A 19,180-nucleotide genomic window follows, 5' to 3' on the forward strand; every position below is an offset into this window, starting at 1 on the left:
AGCGTCGGAAGTCTTTACCACCTCCTCGCCTCGCAACGTTTTATTGCGATAGCAATTATATGGACACTTCTACCGGATTTCTGCCGTCGCCGTCGTCGTCGCCGTCGCCGTCGTCGTGAGGTTCCCTATAGATAAAATCTTCGCCGCGAGCCGTATGCCCGAGCGGAAGCGTGCGGGGACGCGCGCTATCACGGAGAGCGAACGCACTCAATCACCCACGCGCAAGCAAGGAAGCTGGAAGCCAGCGCCGGAGGGAGCGCGGGGGGGGGGGGGGGGGGGAGGGCGCACTTCTACTCTACCAACCACGCTCGTCGCTCGCCCGCACCGTCTCTTATCTCCACACGGCTCTGCCCTTTCTATGCGCTGTGCATTCGCCACTCCGTTTCCGTTGAAGCGATATACCGCACGTACTTACCTTCACCCGCTGCGGCGTATGCGCTTGCTGCCAGCGTTTTGACAGTCGTTGTCTGCAATCATTCAGTGTGATCTATTCATGTTTGTTTGTGCGCGCTCACACCACGCTTGTTCAATCAGTTAGTAATAGTCGGGCCACATTTTCCAACGCACGCTACACATGTAATGCTGCCCGGATCGGCAGTGCAGCGCTACAGGTGTGTCCCTTCGCACGCGCTGCCCACGGAAAGCGCTTCTCATCAACACCACCGTTTCACACGCGCCTTCTCCTGGTCATCGAGTCTCTCTTCATGTCGGTCCACTTAGGCCACAGCACACCTGCTTACTTAATCAGCTCATGCTTACTACAATTCATATTGCTACCAAAGCCGCTCACCTTACTTCGTATGACATTGCTGTGTTGCTATCGCATTCATTGCTTCGCCCTTAGGGCGAAACTGTGACATTTTTTATTTAAATTCGCATTTGGTGCCGCAGCTAAACGTCGCCGCCCTTCTTCCCGGCCTTTCGCGCGACGGAAGAAGTCGCGTTTTCTCTCTCTCTTCTCTCTCTCTCTCTCTCTATATATATATATATATATATATATATATATATATATATGCCTTCTTTCCTCTTTACCACCGAGCGCTAGAAAATTTTCGCACCCTTTCACTCGCACATACAGAGTCCGGCGCGCGGCGACGATTTCATCGCCGTTGACGTCATACGGAACCTCACGGCGACGGCAACGGCAGAAGTCCTATTTGAGTGCCCATATAATTTCTGTCGCAATAAAACATCCCTTAAAAATTAAATTAAGGGGTTTTACGTGCCAAACCACGATCTGATTATGAGGCACGCCGTAGTGGGGGACTCCGGAAATTTGGACCACCTGGGGTTCTTTAACGTGCACCTAAATCTATGTACACGAGTGTTTTCCCATTTCGCCCCCATCGAAATGCGGCCGCCGTGGCCGGGATTCGATCCCGCGACCTCGTGCTCAGCAGTCTAACACCATAGCCACTGAGCAACCACGGCGGGCCATTATGCTGCTTATTGTTTATTTTTTGCGCCAGTTCCCTTAAGCGGTCGTTCATGCAACGTTCGGTTTGGCCGATATACAACTGCCCGCAAGAACGTTGCATGAACGACCGCTTATGGGAACCGGCACAAGAAATACACAAGGAGGAGAATAAAGGCGCACATATGGCGGCCCATGTTACCGCGTGTGGGTGTTACGCTGCATTTTCGGAGACAGCCATTCTAAGCAGGAGCGGTAACGCTTCTTCTAGACTGGCACTGGAGATCGGTGTATAAGCGAGCCGTCTAACGCATTACTTGATTATGAATTCGAATTCTTGCGCAACCGCCTTTGATGTACACTTGCCCGCTCTTATTGTTCTGTATGCGCATGCGTTACAAGATGATATATACGTAGAATCCTTCCCCGCCATTAAACAGTTGTGAGTAGCGCTTTTCCTTGTCTCACTTTCTTGGGTTTGTGTTTCATTGCGCAAAGTTACTTGTTCAGCTATGGAAAACCCACTAGCCCACCAATTAATTATTCTGCCATCACGTAGGCAGTAAAATATTTTCCAAAGTAAAAATCAGCCGAAGACCAGTGTTTAACCTCCTTATCCTTTGCCTTCTTTCCTCTTTACCACCGAGCGCTAGAAAATTTTCAATAATGAAACAAGAAACATTGTCATATGTGTGAAAGGACAGTTCGGCCTTCCATAGTTGAGAACGCACACTCACGCACACACATACACACAAAAAAAAAATCGTACTCAAGCAGGGCACCACTTTCACAAACAATTTAGCTAAGCCTCTGTTCGTTTCGAAGCAGTCGTTGCATTCATCTTCCGGACTTTAGATACAGCGAGACGTGATGCTACATTTCGTAGTAAAGAAAAAAAAAATTAAGCAATCTTTAAGTTCAGAGGCAAAAAACAAAAAACAAAAGAACAAAAAAAAAACATTACCAAAACATCCACAGACAGCACAGACGAGGACATTGAATGCAAAGAGCGAATAAGAAGCGGCAGCAACAGCACATCCCTGTACTCGAGTTTCTGTAATCAAGAGGCGAGATAAAAAAAAAAATCTCTGGACGTGTGAAAGAAATAACTCAATCGGCAAACACTCCTCGCGTAAGACGGATGGCTTCCGGGAGGAAGTGTGTCAAAAGAGGCAAAAAGACGCGTCTTCACTTTGCACGCCAGGCGCCTGTCGGAAGTGCCGGGAGAGTAGAGTGGCTGGGCAGCGAAAAGCGACACCGAAAGGAGCCTCTTAGAAAAGCCGATGGCTGGCGTAAGAACGCACACACGGACGATGGAGGTTCACATTGCAGATATAGTGTTGCTGTACGCACATCCACTCCCACACACCTGGAGTCAGTATTGCTTAGGCTGACGCGAATTCGAATACACTCGCGCTCCTGCGTAGTGTCTATTGAACTTACCGACCCGACACGACTGTCGGGCGCGAATTTTGTACTGACTGAATGGCTGGATTTGATGAATGGCTGGGAATAAATGGAGTTTCACTGTGGGCTTATTCTGTCAAGAAAACGTGACGAGGCAGAACGTGATAATGATGGTGCCTGCGGCAGGCGCCTCGAAAATTGCGTAGAGTTGGCTTTCACAGCTCTCGCTGTAAATGGCACAAGCAAGTAGCAGCGTCGAAAGAAAAAAAATGACGCTAGTGGTATCTAGAATGAATAAGTGAAACCCCAAACGTAAAACTCGGAGGATGACAATGCGCTCATTCAAATAAACGGCAGAAGAAACAACCGCGGTTCGACTGTTCGATCCAATGGCGAAAGCAAATTGCTTGGCTAAGTGTTTTCGCAATCTTTACACACCAGCTCTCGTGTTCCTTTTAATCTGCCTACGCATTCCCGCGTGCCGTAAAGGCGAAGGTGGCAGCCGGCAGCGAAGCCGCTTCGTTCCCGCCTCGGTTCGCTTGCGCAGCCGCCCACGCGTTCACTGCCAGTAATTAAATTCTTTTCCGGCCCATTTCAGCCGGGAAAAGGAAGCGTGAACCGATCGCTTTTCGCCCGTCGGCCGGAATGGGCTCACCATACTTTAAACACGACAGACAAATTTGGCACCGTTGCCTAAGCTTGTCGGGTAATAGCACGAAGTATAGGAGAAAACGAAGAAAGGTACGCGCTTTCGTGTTCGCTAATTGTATGAATAGAAAAAGAAAACGGTCAGAACCGATAGGTAAGGTGCACGCGCCGCCTCCTGGGCCAACTGCCAATTTATGCTGCCTGGGTAGAAAAAAAAAAAACGTTCATGTGGAGAAGACATGCGGATATTTAAAAGGTCAGCTTGTGCAGCACTTAATCGGCGTTTATCCCGTGATTCCGGCAGGAGCCAAGTTTAAATTTCTTCATGACCCTCCTTTCGAATTGTGATCAATCTTGGGAGGGAGCTCTTTAAATGCTGATGAATGCAGTGAGTACGGCAGTATTAGTGTACGGCACTACTACTGAGATAGTCGACTACCAGTGGCGAGAGATTGACATGGACAAAGAATGCGACGTGAAGGCACGATGAGAGCTAAAAAAAAAGAAAGAAAAACATCTGCCCCGTGTAGCGCAAAATTGATGCTAACGTTTTTTAATCGCGTAATCGACGCACTCGTCCCTGTGGGGAAACAGCGGTGACCAAACCGCTCTACGACCGTTTAAGTGTGCAAGTAAAATCGCGTACATAATCCAACAGGGCTTTCACAAAAATGCTACGTCATCTACAGCGATAACATGGGTGGTATTCTGCAAGTGTCCACCTAGTGGACATGGCCATTTCGTCTGCTGGTGAAGTGCTAATTGGATGGAGGCTAGCTGTCTCCTTCTGACGCAGGCGCCATCCCAGCCAATCGGAAATTTAGCAACAGAAGAAATGGACATGTACACTAGGTGGACACTTGCAGAACACCCTTTCCATCCCCATACATTTGTGTCTGTATGAACGCTTCCTTATGTACGTACAGCAAGCCGAGTCCCTGATCAGTAGAGCTTCCTCCGGAAAATCAGCAGATATCACGCATAAGCATAACTGCGAGTCGGCCTAGTTGGAACAGATTCATTTTCTTAAATTTTTGTGCGCAAACAAACAGGGACGAAGAAAAGGAGACACAATGACGAAAGCTCTCGTCCTTGTGTCTCCTTTTCTTCGTCCCTGTTTGTTTGCGCACAAAAATTTAAGAAAATGTATCACGCATATGTGCAAATCTGTTATAAGTACAGCTTTGTTTGATGTTTACTGAAATGTCTTCACTTTGCATCTCCTTCTTTACTTCTACGTAGGTGAACGCTCCTCACTTTATGCACGCTGTGGATTGGTTTGATTTGGCGCCTAATGGTATGGCTCAACCCTCTACGGGAGATCAGCCATGAATCGGCGGTAGTAGGTAAGAAGGGGAAGAAAACGTAAAGGGAATATTGTAAATTAAGGAGATGAAAAATGAAGTATAATAGCTAATATGTATTTCAGGGCTATAATACAGGATAGGTGCTATTATTATTTTCTTGTTATTCATAATGAGGAAGAAAAAAACATTGATAACATTGATTTCACTTACAAAATAAAGATGGCATCACATATTTAATGTGATGCCGTAATGCCGTATCCTAATGCCGACACCCGAAGATATATTATAACAGGAAGCGTAATACCCAGTCGAAGTGGGCGAAGAGGACCTTCCAGTATAGTCGTTTTTTTCCCCCCTTTGTTCGACCAACTTTGGGCGACCCAGCAAGCCTGCGAGGTGGCGAAGAGGCAACACCTCGACGTCCCCACGTGGGAGGCCTAGCCCAGCCAGGCTCTTGCTGGTTTTAATAAAGTTTATTCAGTCAGTCAGTCAGTCCGTCCAACCTACGACAAATTATAAAGTGTACCATTCCCATCCTTTGTTTCGTTACATTTTACTTCACTGATGACGCATACCCACTACAGGGGATTGACCGAGAATCAAATGGTCCTCTTTAATTATTTTTCTCCCACTTCTCCGCTACTCTGCGGCCGACTTGTTCGCTTGTTGCCTTTTGTTCTACTTGTATGTATATTCGGGCCCAGTAGCACACACCCATTCTGGAGAATGTGCCACACACACATACCCAGTAACCCAGGTTGTACAATCGGCAACACAGCAGCAACCAAGAGCCGCAAAATGGTTGGCAAAGATAGTTTCGCTTTTGAAATTGCCAGAGGGAACTCGGGGGTCTACGGGAGCTGGAAGCATTGTGCGAACGAAGATTTGACTTGCCCAAACTGTTCTTTTGACTTCAGACGACTTTGCCGTGGCATTGCAAATTGATCATTTTCAATAAGGTATTCGGTTATAAATGCTAACAGCTTGCAATTATTATTCCCGTGTGCAGACTTACTGCCGTCATGCGTTTAGAAACACGTGGTTGCGGAGAAATTTCGAAAAAATATAACGCAATTCTTTCTTTCCTTCTTTCTCACAGTATTAGATTCTCTTAGGGTACACATCTAAGGGCAAACTTTTAGCAGCAGTATGGCAAAATAGCGTGGCGGGGTCATCTGAAGCCACAAGCACGGAGAGTAGACAAATCCGCGTACTATAGGCCTCATTCGCGTGCATGTAGCTGAAGGGGCCAAGCATCAGAGTTCCCTCTAGTAATTACTGTAGGACCAAGTGCTTGCTCCTTGGTGCCCAGTCAAGTCAGAAGCTGTACACGCGTGAGTGAATATTAGCCTTCAATCTTAGGGCGCGTAATCGGCTCATACGATAAACTGAGAACTGCTTGCCCTGCTCGTTGGGCTGCGCGTTGCGGCGCTGCTGTTTCACCGCGAAGTTTCAGCTCTAGTTGCCTGTATGGCACGCTCAGTTCCAACTTCGTTGCCTTCTTCTTGTGACGTGGTACTTCTTAATCACCGCTGTGGACTTTTGTTTTTTCTGTTTCCGAGGTCTAGAACACGCGTTTGCTCTTCGCCGCGTGTTCGCTCCCTGTAATAGCGCGCGTCCCTCGTGCGTTTTCACTCACACATAAAGCATACGGCGCGCGGCGAGGATTTCATCGCCGTTTGCCGTCATACGGAACCTCACGGTGACGGCGACGGCGACAGCGACTGCGACGCCGACGGCAGAAATCCACTTTGAGTATCCATATAATTGCTATAGCAATAAAAGTTCACAGTTGGAGGAAATTCTGAGCACAACACATGTGGTGCTTAAGATTCCGCTAAGTTGTGGACGAAAGTATACTGACCAGACAGGGCGCGGCTTCAATGTGGGAGCCCATGAGCATGATCTTAAAGATAGGAGCAATCTGGGAGACATCTGCCAGATCACTGCAACCGAAGCGGGTGCGTGCCCTACTTTGACAAGACTACCTTTCTAAGACATGCAAAGAACAAACACAGAAAGGCAGGTAGTTGAAGCAGCCCCAAAATAAAATGTCGCAGTTTCACCCGAAAGGCGAAGCATCAATTGCGATAGCAACTTAGTAGAGAGCTAGACGGAGTAAGGATAGTAGTTTTATCAGCTGTATAAACTTGGACATGCTGTTGGACATGCAGCACCAGCAGCGCTCAAAACTGTTGTCGACGCAATCGCCGTTTTGCCCGCGTTCGCACGGAACGCGCACGGCGTTGGTTACTGTTTCCAGGGCCTCTGGGGGCGGCTCGGAGGTTTTCGACGAGATCAAAACAGGAAACTGGTCGAGCAGCGTCGGAAGTCTTTACCACCTTCTCACCTCGCAACGTTTTTATATAAATACGCATTTGGTGTTGCAGCTAAACGTCGCCTCCCCTCCCTCCTGTCCCCCCCCCTCTCCCCGGCCTTTCGCGCGACGGAAGAAGTCGCGTTTGCTTTATATATATGGTGATTGCAAAGGAGGAAAAAGACGCTTAATTCTGCAGCCCTTCAGGGAGCACGGCGCAGAACGCGCGTTTGTTCTCCGCCGTGCGTTCGCTCCCCGTGAAAGCGCGCGTACCTCTCCCCATTTCACTCGCACATACAGCGTCCGGCGCGCGGCGACGATTTGATTGCCGTTGACGTCATACGGAACTTCACGGCGACGGCGACGCCGACGGCAGAAATCCTCTTTGAGTGTCCATTTAATTGCTATCGCAATAGAAGACCACTGCATTTATGTGCTATAGTATTACTTCTCCACTATCTTTTTTGTTACAGAGAAAGCAATGACGCAAGGAGCAGGGAGGTTTTCTATCCAAATTGACAGCTAAGGAAATAAGTGTATAGGGACGAGATGGCACATCTACGTAATAACATTCAGACTTTAATCTAGAAAAGAATAGAAATGAAACATCCGAGCAACGATTACTTTTCCTACGCGCCTCCAAAGAACGCTTGCAAACTCGGTCGTTGTAAGCATTCTGGCCACGATGAAACCGTGGCTATTGGGCAGCGATAGATACAAACGCAGGTGTCAGCCGGCCCCGTACTGCAGATACTCTAATTTCCGTACTGTAGTCGTCACCCGGCTTACAGCTCGCAAGGATCAATTTGAATTGAAAAATAATTACTTTTGTCACATTGCCCGAACCTATTGGTGCACTATTGTAGCGATGGCGACCGTGGTGGCTTTTTAAACTGCTGAATGTGGAACGTAACACCTTGTGAGGCTACACATTTTAAGCAAGGCTAATTCAAGCAGCAATCGTTCGCCGCCGTGTGCTTTCTATTCTTTGTACAAAATACATGGACGAAGATAATAATATACGTTTAAATGATGGCTCGGGCTCTAATTGTGGGAAGCAGGTAACGGTGACCGGTCTCAGTGTGGCACAACAGCACTATCCTACAAAATCGAGATAGCTGCGTGTGCTGACGAAACATGTATACAACGAGGAATAACCCACGTGGTGACAACGGAAGCATAGTGTCAGTACAAAAGTAGCAGCGGCTGAGAGAACAGAAATCTTGCATAGTCCGCAGCACCCGAAATTTTCACATTTACACTTAATCCGCGGTTTGTACACCGCAATATATGGCACATTGCAGCCGTGCTTCGTTTTTTTTTTTTGACAATGTCTCAGATTAATAAAGTTTGCGCAATAATTGCCGATACGAGTGTTATTTTTAAGCTTTCGCTAACTGTATAATAATGAGTACAGTAGACATGCAGTAACACTGAATGAAATTATATTGTTACATAGTCCCGAAACAGTGTGCCTTGTACTAGTTTTGAGAAGTAAATATTTGAAACCTCCGGCGAAATGGAATCGCTGTTCCAGTGAATAATTTTGCGCACTGTGGAGGACAGAGTACGTAGAAGTGCTTGCTGGAACAGGAATGCACATTACGCCACATCAGGAGTCCTTATTTTTCGAAATTGGTGCGAGGCACAAAGATTCTTGCAAAGAAGTTATACTCTCAGTACTGGTTGACGTCAATTGTACGGGGTGATCATTTTTTAGTTTTCCGGACTTTTCCAAGATCGCCTGTTGCAGATAAAATATTTGTAGTACTTGCGCTTGATTCTTCAGAGAGGCGGAGATTACTTACACGAGAAATTGGAACACGCATTGAACTATTTAACAAAGGTAACATCCTAATTATTTACATCACAGGCACATGTTGCAATTTACGAATTGTAGCCGGTGAGATTCCAAGGCGTATCCACTTGGAATGAATTTACAGAATGACACTAGTTCGGACATATGCGTCACCAAGTTCGCCGTAAAGATGCAGTGTTGTTGCACTTACTTAGGTAAGACGCTCTTCTATGCATTGAAGCACGAAAGTAACTGGAACCCCCATGTACTTAGCCTCACACTTTGGAAGATCCTAGAAATTTATTTAAAGTCGACACGTCTTGCAACGTCAGGTGCTACAATTCGTAAATTGCAACTTTTACCGTAAATTAATTAATTAAGAAGTTGATTAGCTAATTTTTGGTAATCAGTTGAGTATGTGTTTCCATTTTTCGTGCTAGTAATGCCCGCCTCTTCGAATAACCCAGCACAAGGACAATAATTATACCATCTGCCACATGCGATTTCTAAAAATTCCGTAAAACTTAAAAATGATCACTTCGTATACTTGAGCATTCCCTCTAAAATCATTATTTAAAATGTCATGCAGTGAAAATTTCTTTGTTCCTAATTCTGCAGACGGACTCTTGCGAATTGGTACTACTAGAGAAGCAAGTAAAGTACTGCGCGAAATACAAGGGCGGGAAGAAAGATAGGGCATGGCACGCAGTACCAACTTTTGTTGCAAGGAACGCCAGAAAGCTAATATAAAGGCATACTTTCACATGATCCTCCCGGATGCGCGAGGAAACAAATGAATATCCTGCCACAACTGCAACACGAGATACAGACAGCTTTTTCATTTGCCGTAAAAGTTTGTAGTCCTATAGCCCTGTCCTATTGCTCTGTCTGACATTCTTCTCGTATTTTGTGCAGTACATTGCTTATTCCTAATTCTATTGGCGATTATCACGCACATTCTGATGTCCGCCACTCCTTAGAGGAGTAATTAGTAAAAAATTATATTTTGCCTGAGTCCTCTACTTTTAATAATCTGAGACAAAGACGTTGCAAAAACAAGTGGCATGGTGGCAGATGTAAAGGTAGAGGTTGGACGCCGTAAATGCTGTGAATAGAATGGTAAAACATTTGGAATATTTCGTGGCTTGCCTTGATTTTAAGGCGGAGGTGAACAGATGCGGACGTGAACCAAATGGTTCCAGCCACGAGAAAACAATGTGGCGTGCATTCTCTCCTCTCCGGCCGGCGGTGGTGGCATACTGCAGTCTCTCGGGAATGCTGATGCAACCAATGCAATGCCAAATTCACCTAGCGGTTTCCATCGCATGGCATAAAGCCCAGATGAGCGCTGTTTAAGGACGTTAGCTGAATATTATTGTCATTATTAGTGCGCTTTAGTTAGTATACGTTCTTACATACTAAGTTAGGAAACAGCTCTAGCCAGTGGCATACGAATGTTCTTTCCAATTCTGCACTCAACTATTTTGTTTGAAATGCACGGTTAGGTTATTATATAAAGGGATCTTACTGTAGCGTTTACAGAATGGCACTCAACCGTTGTTTTGTCCTCAAGTTCGAATGGGAATGTCAGAAAAAAAAGCAGCGAGAACACTGTTACGCTCTGTCATGTCTGACTAGAATATCAGCCATGCTAACTTTCAACTATGATCCTTGATATGCGCCAAAATAGTATCTAAGAAGTCCAAGAATAGCGATACACGTGGTTCATACATGAAACGGATAGGCAAAAGAATGACATTAAGAAATATATTGCCACGAGGTCTCGAGCTGCGGCGAGCGCGAGCCAGTATTCAGGCAAGGAGATAAGAAGAAGAGGTTTTTCGTTTTTGTGGTCAGCCATCTTCCTGGCTAGTACTCGTCTCTGCCGGTGCAGGACTTCTTGCTCTGAAGGCCTTCTGTTGCACGTGACAAACTGGTGGAGGTGCGGGGTAGTCCCAGCAAATGTCCTACACGCCTCCTGGTAGCCCTGTGCCTACAGTGACAACACCTGTTCACCGGGCCAGCCGAAGAGTCCGAGGATTGCCCCCTGAGCTTGGACCTCTTCCCGAGACTTCGTCAGCTACGCACCAAAGCGGTATGGAAGGCACTACTAGTGCTGCTCACTATATGCTACAGAAAGTGCCAAAAGTCTTCCATGGCTCCATCCTTGAGGATGACGAAGACTGGTTGGCTCAGTTTGAACGCGTCGCTGATTTCAATGGGTGGACCGATGCGAACAAGCTGAAGAATGTATACTTTAGCCTGGAGGATGGCGCTCGCACCTGGTACGAGAACCGCGAACCCTTCTCGTCGTGGAGCGACTTTTGTCGTCATCTGCGGGCAAGTTACGCCAATGCTGATCGCTGTGAACGTGCCGAGCGGGCCATTCAGTCGCGCATCCAAATGCCCAACGAAAGTGTGATGATGTACGTTGAGGACATGACGCGCCTCTTTCGTCGAGCTGACCCGGACATGGCAGAAGATAGGAAGCTCCGGCACTTAATGCGAGGGGTTAAGGAGCAGCTTTTCGCTGTCCTTGTTCGGAGTCCCCCGACGACTGTGGCCGAGTTCTTAACGAAAGCCACGACAATGGAAAAAGTGCTTCAGCAGCGGTCAGCAGTGTACGACCGGCAAATCAGCGTCGCGTCATCGATGGATCAGATCGGAGCTGCCGGAGGTAGCATCAACATCGACTCCCTCTGCGACCTCATCCGATCAGTGGTACGCGATGAGCTGCAAAGAATACACTGCCCGCCTCAACCTGCTGCGGGATCCATATCCAGCCTCATCAGGAACGAGGTGCAGCATGCTCTGCAAGTCCCGCTTGCCAGGGAGGTCACACCACCTGTGCCGACGGAGCTTCGGCGCGCATCATACGCGGAAGCTGCGAGCCGATATATTCCTGCTTCTCCGCGCTTCGTCCGCCCCACACCTCATGATACACTTCCATCAGTGCAACCGATCCAGCACTTGGAGAACCGCCAACCACTTCAAAGAAAATCGGATGTCTGGCGCACACCGGACAGGCGACCGCTGTGCTATCACTGTGGCGAAGCCGGACATGTGTACCGTGAATGCCCATATCGCCGCCTTGGACTTCAGGGTTTTGCCGTCGACTCTCCAAGGCCAAGATTCGGCGAAAGACCAAGAGCCATTGAGGAATACCTGTCTCAACAGCGCATGTCACTGCCCTTGCGACGGCAGTCACGGTCACCGTCGCCGAGACGATTTTCCCCAAATTCCCGGAGCTCCCCAGTGGCGGCGCAGGGGCGTTCGCCAAGCCCTAGACGGGAAAACTAAAGACAGCGACCTTCGGGGGCGAGGCCGCTGATAATCGACGCGAGCAAGGCCTCCCAGCGACGCGACCAGGTACCGGCAGTGATTCGACAACAACTGAACTCGGAAGCCGACTGTCTTTGGATATACCTGTGGTGCTCGACGGTCACCATGAAGTGAGTGCGTTATTGGACACAGGGGCTGATTACTCGATCGTGAGCCGAAAACTAGCGACACACCTGAAGAAAGTAGTTACGCCTTGGTACGGAACACAAATTCGTACTGCCGGCGGACATGTAGTCACCCCACTTGGTATATGCACACTCCGAGTTGGCATTCGTGGACGTACGTTTCTCTCCAGTTGCCTTGCACTTCGCGAATGTTCCCGAGACATCATCCTGGGAATCGACTTTCTACGGGAATATGGCGCTATTATCGACCTGCGGGAGCGCACCGTGACCTTCTCGACAGAGAGAGCAGCAGACAAAACCGACGACAGCCATCTCAGCACGTTTCGCGTTTATGCCGACACAGTCGCGTTACCCCCCCGTTCGAGTGTCCTCGTTGATGTCGTGTGTGACAAGTTACGTGATGGTGAGGCAGTCGCTGAAGGCAACATGTCGCTCTTGCTCACACTAGGTCTCTGCGCCGCTCGCAGCCTCGTCACGCTTCGTGACGGACGTTCTACGCTGCTTGTGACGAATTTTAGTAATGAGCACCGTCACCTTTTTCGTCGCACTGCCATCGCTCTCGCCTACCCCATAACAGAGACTGCTGAATGTTTTACGTCTGCATCACTGGACAATGCTCTCCAATCGACACCGGGGGCTGCGACGGCATCACTAAGCAAAGTAGACATTAATTTGACTCTACCGGAGGAACAACAAATAGCGCTGCATGAATTGCTGCTTCAATTCCAAGAATGTTTCGCCTCGTCCTCTAAGGTGCGTCAGACGCCCATCACGAAACACCGAATCATTACATATACCGACGTCTCGCCCATAAAACAACAGCCTTACCGAGTTTCGGCCAAAGAACGGGACGCGATACATACGCAAGTCGAAGAGATGCTTCAGGTCGATGTTATACAGCCTTCCAAAAGTCCCTGGTCATCGCCGGTCGTCCTCGTGAAGAAGAAGGATGGAACACTACGTTTCTGCGTTGACTACAGGCGGCTAAACAGCGTGACTAAAAAAGACGTCTATCCACTGCCCCGCATCGATGATTCACTCGACAGACTGCGACGCGCCAAGTATTTTTCATCTATAGACTTGAAAAGTGGATACTGGCAGATTGAAGTTGATGAACGAGATCGCGAGAAAACGGCCATTGTTACGCCGGATGGCTGTATGAATTCAAAGTGCTCCCTTTCGGCTTGTGTTCTGCACCAGCGACATTCCAGAGAATGATGAACACTGTTCTCACTGGTTTGAAGTGGCATACTTGCCTCGTTTATCTTGATGACGTCGTCGTATTTTCGGTGACCTTTGAGGAACACCTGAATCGTCTGAAGACTGTGCTGGACGCCCTCCGCGCCGCTAACCTCACGCTGAAGCCAGAGAAATGCCACTTCGGTTACAAAGAACTTAAGTTTCTCGGCCATGTTGTGAGCGCGGATGGCGTTCGGCCTGACCCTGACAAGACCACCGCCGTAGCCTCGTTTCCTGTTCCCCGTGACAAGAAAGCAGTCCGTCGCTTTCTGGGGCTCTGCGCATACTATCGCCGCTTCATCGCCAATTTTAACACGAAAGTGTTTTATGCCGGGGTCCACCAAGACTTCACTGACGTATTTCCGTCACGGAAATACGTCATAGAACATTATACAAAGAAAGAAACCAGAAGAAAAAGTTCCACAAACATGCAAAATTTGGAAATCGAACCCACGACCTCTCGGTCCGCGACGATAGATCGCCGAGCGTTTAACCCATTGCGCCACAAACGCATTTGCAGAGAGCTACACAGACGCGCCTTATATATCTAACACTCCTCCGTGTACCCGCGCTCTTGCTCGGGGCGGTGCCGCCGCCTACGAGCAGAAAAGAGAAGTACTGCATTATGACACTAACGCGCACCGACAGTGAACGCTTCGGTGGTCTCAGCACTACGACGCCTCGATGCCAGCATTCGAAGGGACGCTGGCATCAAGAAGCACTACCAACGCCACCTAGGTGGCGTTCACCGTACTCAGCACAGCGGAGCGTGGCCTCCGCAATTAGCTCTGAAAATGTTTCTGAAGTTGATCGCGGAGGCTGCAATTACGACGCGCTGTACGTGCTGATTTGACTCGGTGACGATTCAGTTACGTGCTTTGTCTTGCGCGTTGTATTAGTGTGTCAGTTACGTGCTTCGTCTTTCGCGTTGTGCTAGCGTGTGCAGCGTAGTGCAGCTTCCATATGCACGACGGTTGCTCATGGTCATCGACGTTGGTAGTCGTGATGGAGGAGACGTGCCACCAGGCGTCAGCGTGGGTGCATCAACGCCTAAGGGCGCTTTAGCCACAAAACACCAATAGACATTATATATCAATGTGCAATAAACATTACACTACTTCTGTGAAGACACGTTTCACTTTCGTGTTCTATACCGATTCCTATATAAGAGGGATCAACCACATTTTTTCTAGGATTGCCGAACCTCTGACTCGCCTCACACGAGAAGATGTACCATTTGTCTGGAATGAAGAGCAGGACGCGGCTTTCACCGAGCTGCGGGAGCGTTTGCAGACACCACCAGTTCTTGCTCACTTTGACGAGGACGCTGATACTGAAGTCCATACCGACGCCAGCAACGTGGGTCTTGGCGCCATCCTGGTCCAACACCAAGAGGGCACAGAGCGCGTGATAGCTTACGCCAGCCGTACTCTTTCACGCGCAGAAGCAAACTATTCCACCTCAGAAAAAGAGTGCCTTGCAGTGGTATGGGCGACCATGAAGTTTCGGCCTTACCTCTACGGTCGCCCCTTCAAAGTAGTGACCGACCACCATTCATTGTGCTGGTTGACCAATATACGAGACCCCGCTGGGCGACTCGCACGATGGAGCCTTCGTCTGCAAGAATTCGATCTGACCATCGTATACAGATCAGGCCGCAAGCACGAAGATGCGGATTCGTTGTCGCGTGCACCCACCGATGTTTGTGATCCGGCCGCTGAGGATGACAGTGGATTCCTTGGGGCCCTCACCGCAACGGACTTGATTGCACGACAGCGCGAGGATACCGAAATCCGCGCAATCATCGAGAACCTCGAAGGACGCAACTCTCCCATACCTCGACGCCTTTCTCGCAGTTTCTCGTCCTTCTGCCTTCGAAGAGGTGTCCTGTATAAGAAAAACTCGAACAGCAACGGCAAACCCTACCTTCTCGTCATACCTGCTGACATGCGCGACGACATTCTTCTTGCCTGCCATGACGAGCCCACATCTGGTCACTTAGGCTCCTCCCGAACTCTCGCTAGAGTTCAACAGGCGTACTACTGGCCCAAACTATCTACATCTGTAAAGCGCTACGTCAAGAGTTGTCGGGAATGTCAACGCCGCAAATCCCCGCCACTGAAGCCCGCGGGGCTGCTGCAACCGATCGCACCACCCAGGGCACCATTCGATCAAATAGGCATGGATTTACTCGGGCCTTTTCCACTATCATCAGCCGGCAACAAGTGGATCGTAGTCGCCACAGATTACTTAACCAGATACGCCGAGACAAGGGCTCTACCACGCGCTACGGCTGCCGATGTTGCCCAGTTCTTTATAGACCAGATCGTTCTTCGACATGGAGCCCCGTCTTACGAGATCACTGACAGAGGCACAGCTTTCACGGCCCAGCTGATTGACGACGTATTCAAGCTAAGCTACACGAGCCATCGCAAGACCACTGCATATCATCCGCAGACCAACGGGTTGACGGAACGATTGAACAAAACCATCGCCGACATGTTATCCATGTACGCCGATGTACAACACAAGACGTGGGATCAGGTTCTACCGTACGTAACATTTGCGTACAACTCTGCCATCCAGGAGACGACGCGATTCACGCCGTTTCGTCTTGTCTATGGACGTGAGGTTCAGACCATGCTGGATGCGATGCTTCCACACGATTACGACGCGCTGCTCACCCCTGACGCTGAGCGTTTTACGCAGTACGCCGAAGAAGCTCGCCAATTGGCACGCCTACACATCACGCAACAGCAGAGTGTCGATGCACGTCGCTACAATCTTCGCCATCGCCAAGTGGAATACCACCCGGGCGATCAAGTTTGGGTGTGGACGCCGGTGCGCCGCCAGGGGTTGTCAGAGAAACTGCTCAGTCGCTACTTTGGACCCTACAAAGTGCTGCGTCGCGTTAGTGACGTGAACTACGAGGTTCTCCCGGATAGTGCCATGTCACCCCAGCGTCGAAGGCAGCCCTCGGAGATTGTGCACGTTGTACGACTCAAACCTTATTTCGCGCGATAGTGCGACAGCGTCTCAACTTTATGATGTACTTTATTTTTCTCTCCCTCACCCCCCACTTGTGCTTACTTTATGTTCCTTCCCTTTTTTTTTTCTTTCCCTCTACCTACGTCGACCAGCGCTAGCATCGGGACGATGCCCGTTTTTTTCACAGGGGGAAAATGCCACGAGGTCTCGAGCTGCGGCGAGCGCGAGCCAGTATTCAGGCAAGGAGATAAGAAGAAGAGGTTTTTCGTTTTTGGGGTCAGCCATCTTCCTGGCTAGTACTCGTCTCTGCCGGTGCAGGACTTCTTGCTCTGAAGGCCTTCTGTTGCACGTGACAATGTCAAGCACTCATGGTATTTAGCTTAAACATAACAAATAAAGTACTGTTGGCCACTGAAAACATAAAAAAAGAAAATGCGGCCGATCCAACTCCGCTTGCTTGAATCTCCATACAGCGAAGCTTTCTTTGAATATATAAAGATTGTTGAAATCTGTGATAGTTTCCGTGTCCTTGCAATGTCAGTGCAAGGTCGTACCGAAGACCCAGACCACATCATCCAGGTTCGGGTGCGCGCGCATGTGCTTTCACGCACCCGTGCTACGCAGTGTGACACACACGCTACAGTTGGCGTTCGTACGGCAGACGTGCGTCCAAATTGGTATTCTGTGTTGGTAAGGTGCTTAGCACTATTTTAGCGTTTCTTGTGAAGATTGACCGGCGACCTGAGCACATAGGTTGGCGCACTCACTCATGAGTGCACTCACTCACACTCACTCGCACTCATTTCAAAGGCGTGAGTGGGAGTGCGAGTGAGTGCCAGTGAGTGTGAGTACAGGTGAGTGCGAGTGCGAGTGAGCGCCAGTGAGTGTGAGTGGAAGTGAGTGCGAGTGAGTGCTGTGAGTGTGAGTGGAGGTGAGTGTGAACGTAAGTGAGTGCGGGGCCTGGAAAAAATTATGGTGAGTGAGTGTGAGTATTCTCCCACACTGCCGACCTATGCCTGAGCAGCGCGTTTCAAGAGTGAAGAGGGACTCTACGCGGCTCTGTGTATGTGTCTTCGTCGCCGTGCAACTACAAGACTCCTCTTAGCTTGTTTATCTCTTCGTTTCCCGCAGGAGTCATGCGGGTCTGAAATCAATACAAAGAACAAGAAATTGTGGTCAGAGCATTGGGCTGCTGTGCTGGGAGGTTCGATCCCATCATCGGGCAGCTAAGTGCGAGCTATTCGGCAAGACAGCCCCTAGCAGCCACGGTCAGAAAATTCCGTCATGGTTCGCGAAGAAAGCGTCGCTTTAAAACTCAGACTGTTTCTAATGTTCGCACAGCGTCTGGTGCGGTGCTTGAGTCATTGGGTTTGTTTTCCCAAAGCAACTCTGCGACTTTGAGAGACGCCGTTGTGGGGGGCTCCGGATACATTTTAACCACCCTAGGTTATTTAATATGTACTCAAATCTAAGTACACGTGCGTTCTTGCTTTCTTCCACCCATTGAAATGCAGCCGACGTGGTAGGGAATCGAACCTGCAACCACGTGGTCAGCAGCAAAGCGCCATAGCCCCTGAGCTACCACGGCGGGTACGGGCAGGGAAAGAGCGGTAGTGTTGTTATAAATTCCGTTCACATGAAGTAACAAGGGGCAACACGAAAGAATCACGTAAACACTGCTCACGTGCGAGTTGTTTCTTCGTTTTCTGAGTGGTGTCGATGTTTCGAGAGGCGTCATTGGAGAAGGTGCATTAATCGCGAGGGCAGCAAGTTGTTTCCGCGGGTCACCTGAAATAGAGAAAAAGTTAATTTTACGCTAATTTCCCGGTAATCAGTGGGTTGCACGATCGACATAACCGGATAGGTGTTCTATTTGAACTAGGAATGTCTTCAGCGGTCATGAAAAACAAAACAATATAAACAAACAAAATAAAAAGAGTTTTGCTGCTCGCTCACCCACCCACCCACCCACCCTCCCACCCACCCACCCACCCACTCACTCACTCACTCACTCACTCACTCACTCACTCACTCACTCACTCACTCACTCACTCACTCACTCACTCACTCACTCAACTCACTCACTCACTCACTCACTCACTCACTCACTCACTCACTGACTCACTCACTCACTCACTCACTCACTCACTCACTCACTCACTCACTCACTCACTCACTCACTCACTCACTCACTCACACCCAAATCCTCTGCGCGCATATCTTCGTTCGCTGCCTCACTTTCACACTTTCTCTGTTCACTGGCAAACCGGCGCGAATTATAAAAACAAAAAAAATTCAGAAAGCTGCTTCACCTACATCGAGGCGAAATGAACGGTTTAAACCGCACACGTTGTCCAACTCACTCCCAGAAGGGTCGTATGCCTGTTGAGGGCCGCTGAAATCGAACCGAGCAACGAATGAAGAAACCGGGTACAGTAATTCCGACGTAGCGCATTGGTGACAGACAGCGCAGTCTTCAAAGGCCGAAGCTTCACACGTAGAACAAGCACTACATTAAAATATAACAAGCAACACATTCACCGGCAAAGGAAGCACCGCGAAGTCCACGAGCGCCAACACTTCCGATGCGCTCGA

At 49.0% G+C, this 19,180-nt stretch overlaps 1 protein-coding gene across 1 annotated transcript in view; it reads right to left on the reverse strand.

Annotated features, from left to right (window-relative positions):
* Nucleotides 1-19,180, reverse strand: part of LOC119452877 (chaoptin) — a 110,639-nt gene extending 91,459 nt beyond the window's left edge. The window contains exons 1-2 of the mRNA XM_037714828.2: nucleotides 18,902-19,180; nucleotides 18,270-18,373 (exon numbers count right to left, since the gene is read on the reverse strand). Coding sequence (XP_037570756.2) covers nucleotides 18,270-18,323 — 54 coding nt within the window. The 5' untranslated portion in view covers nucleotides 18,324-18,373; nucleotides 18,902-19,180. The remainder of the gene's footprint in view (nucleotides 1-18,269; nucleotides 18,374-18,901) is intronic.

The sequence above is a fragment of the Dermacentor silvarum genome, chromosome 5 (genome assembly GCF_013339745.2).
Source record: "Dermacentor silvarum isolate Dsil-2018 chromosome 5, BIME_Dsil_1.4, whole genome shotgun sequence".
NCBI lineage: Eukaryota > Metazoa > Arthropoda > Arachnida > Ixodida > Ixodidae > Dermacentor > Dermacentor silvarum.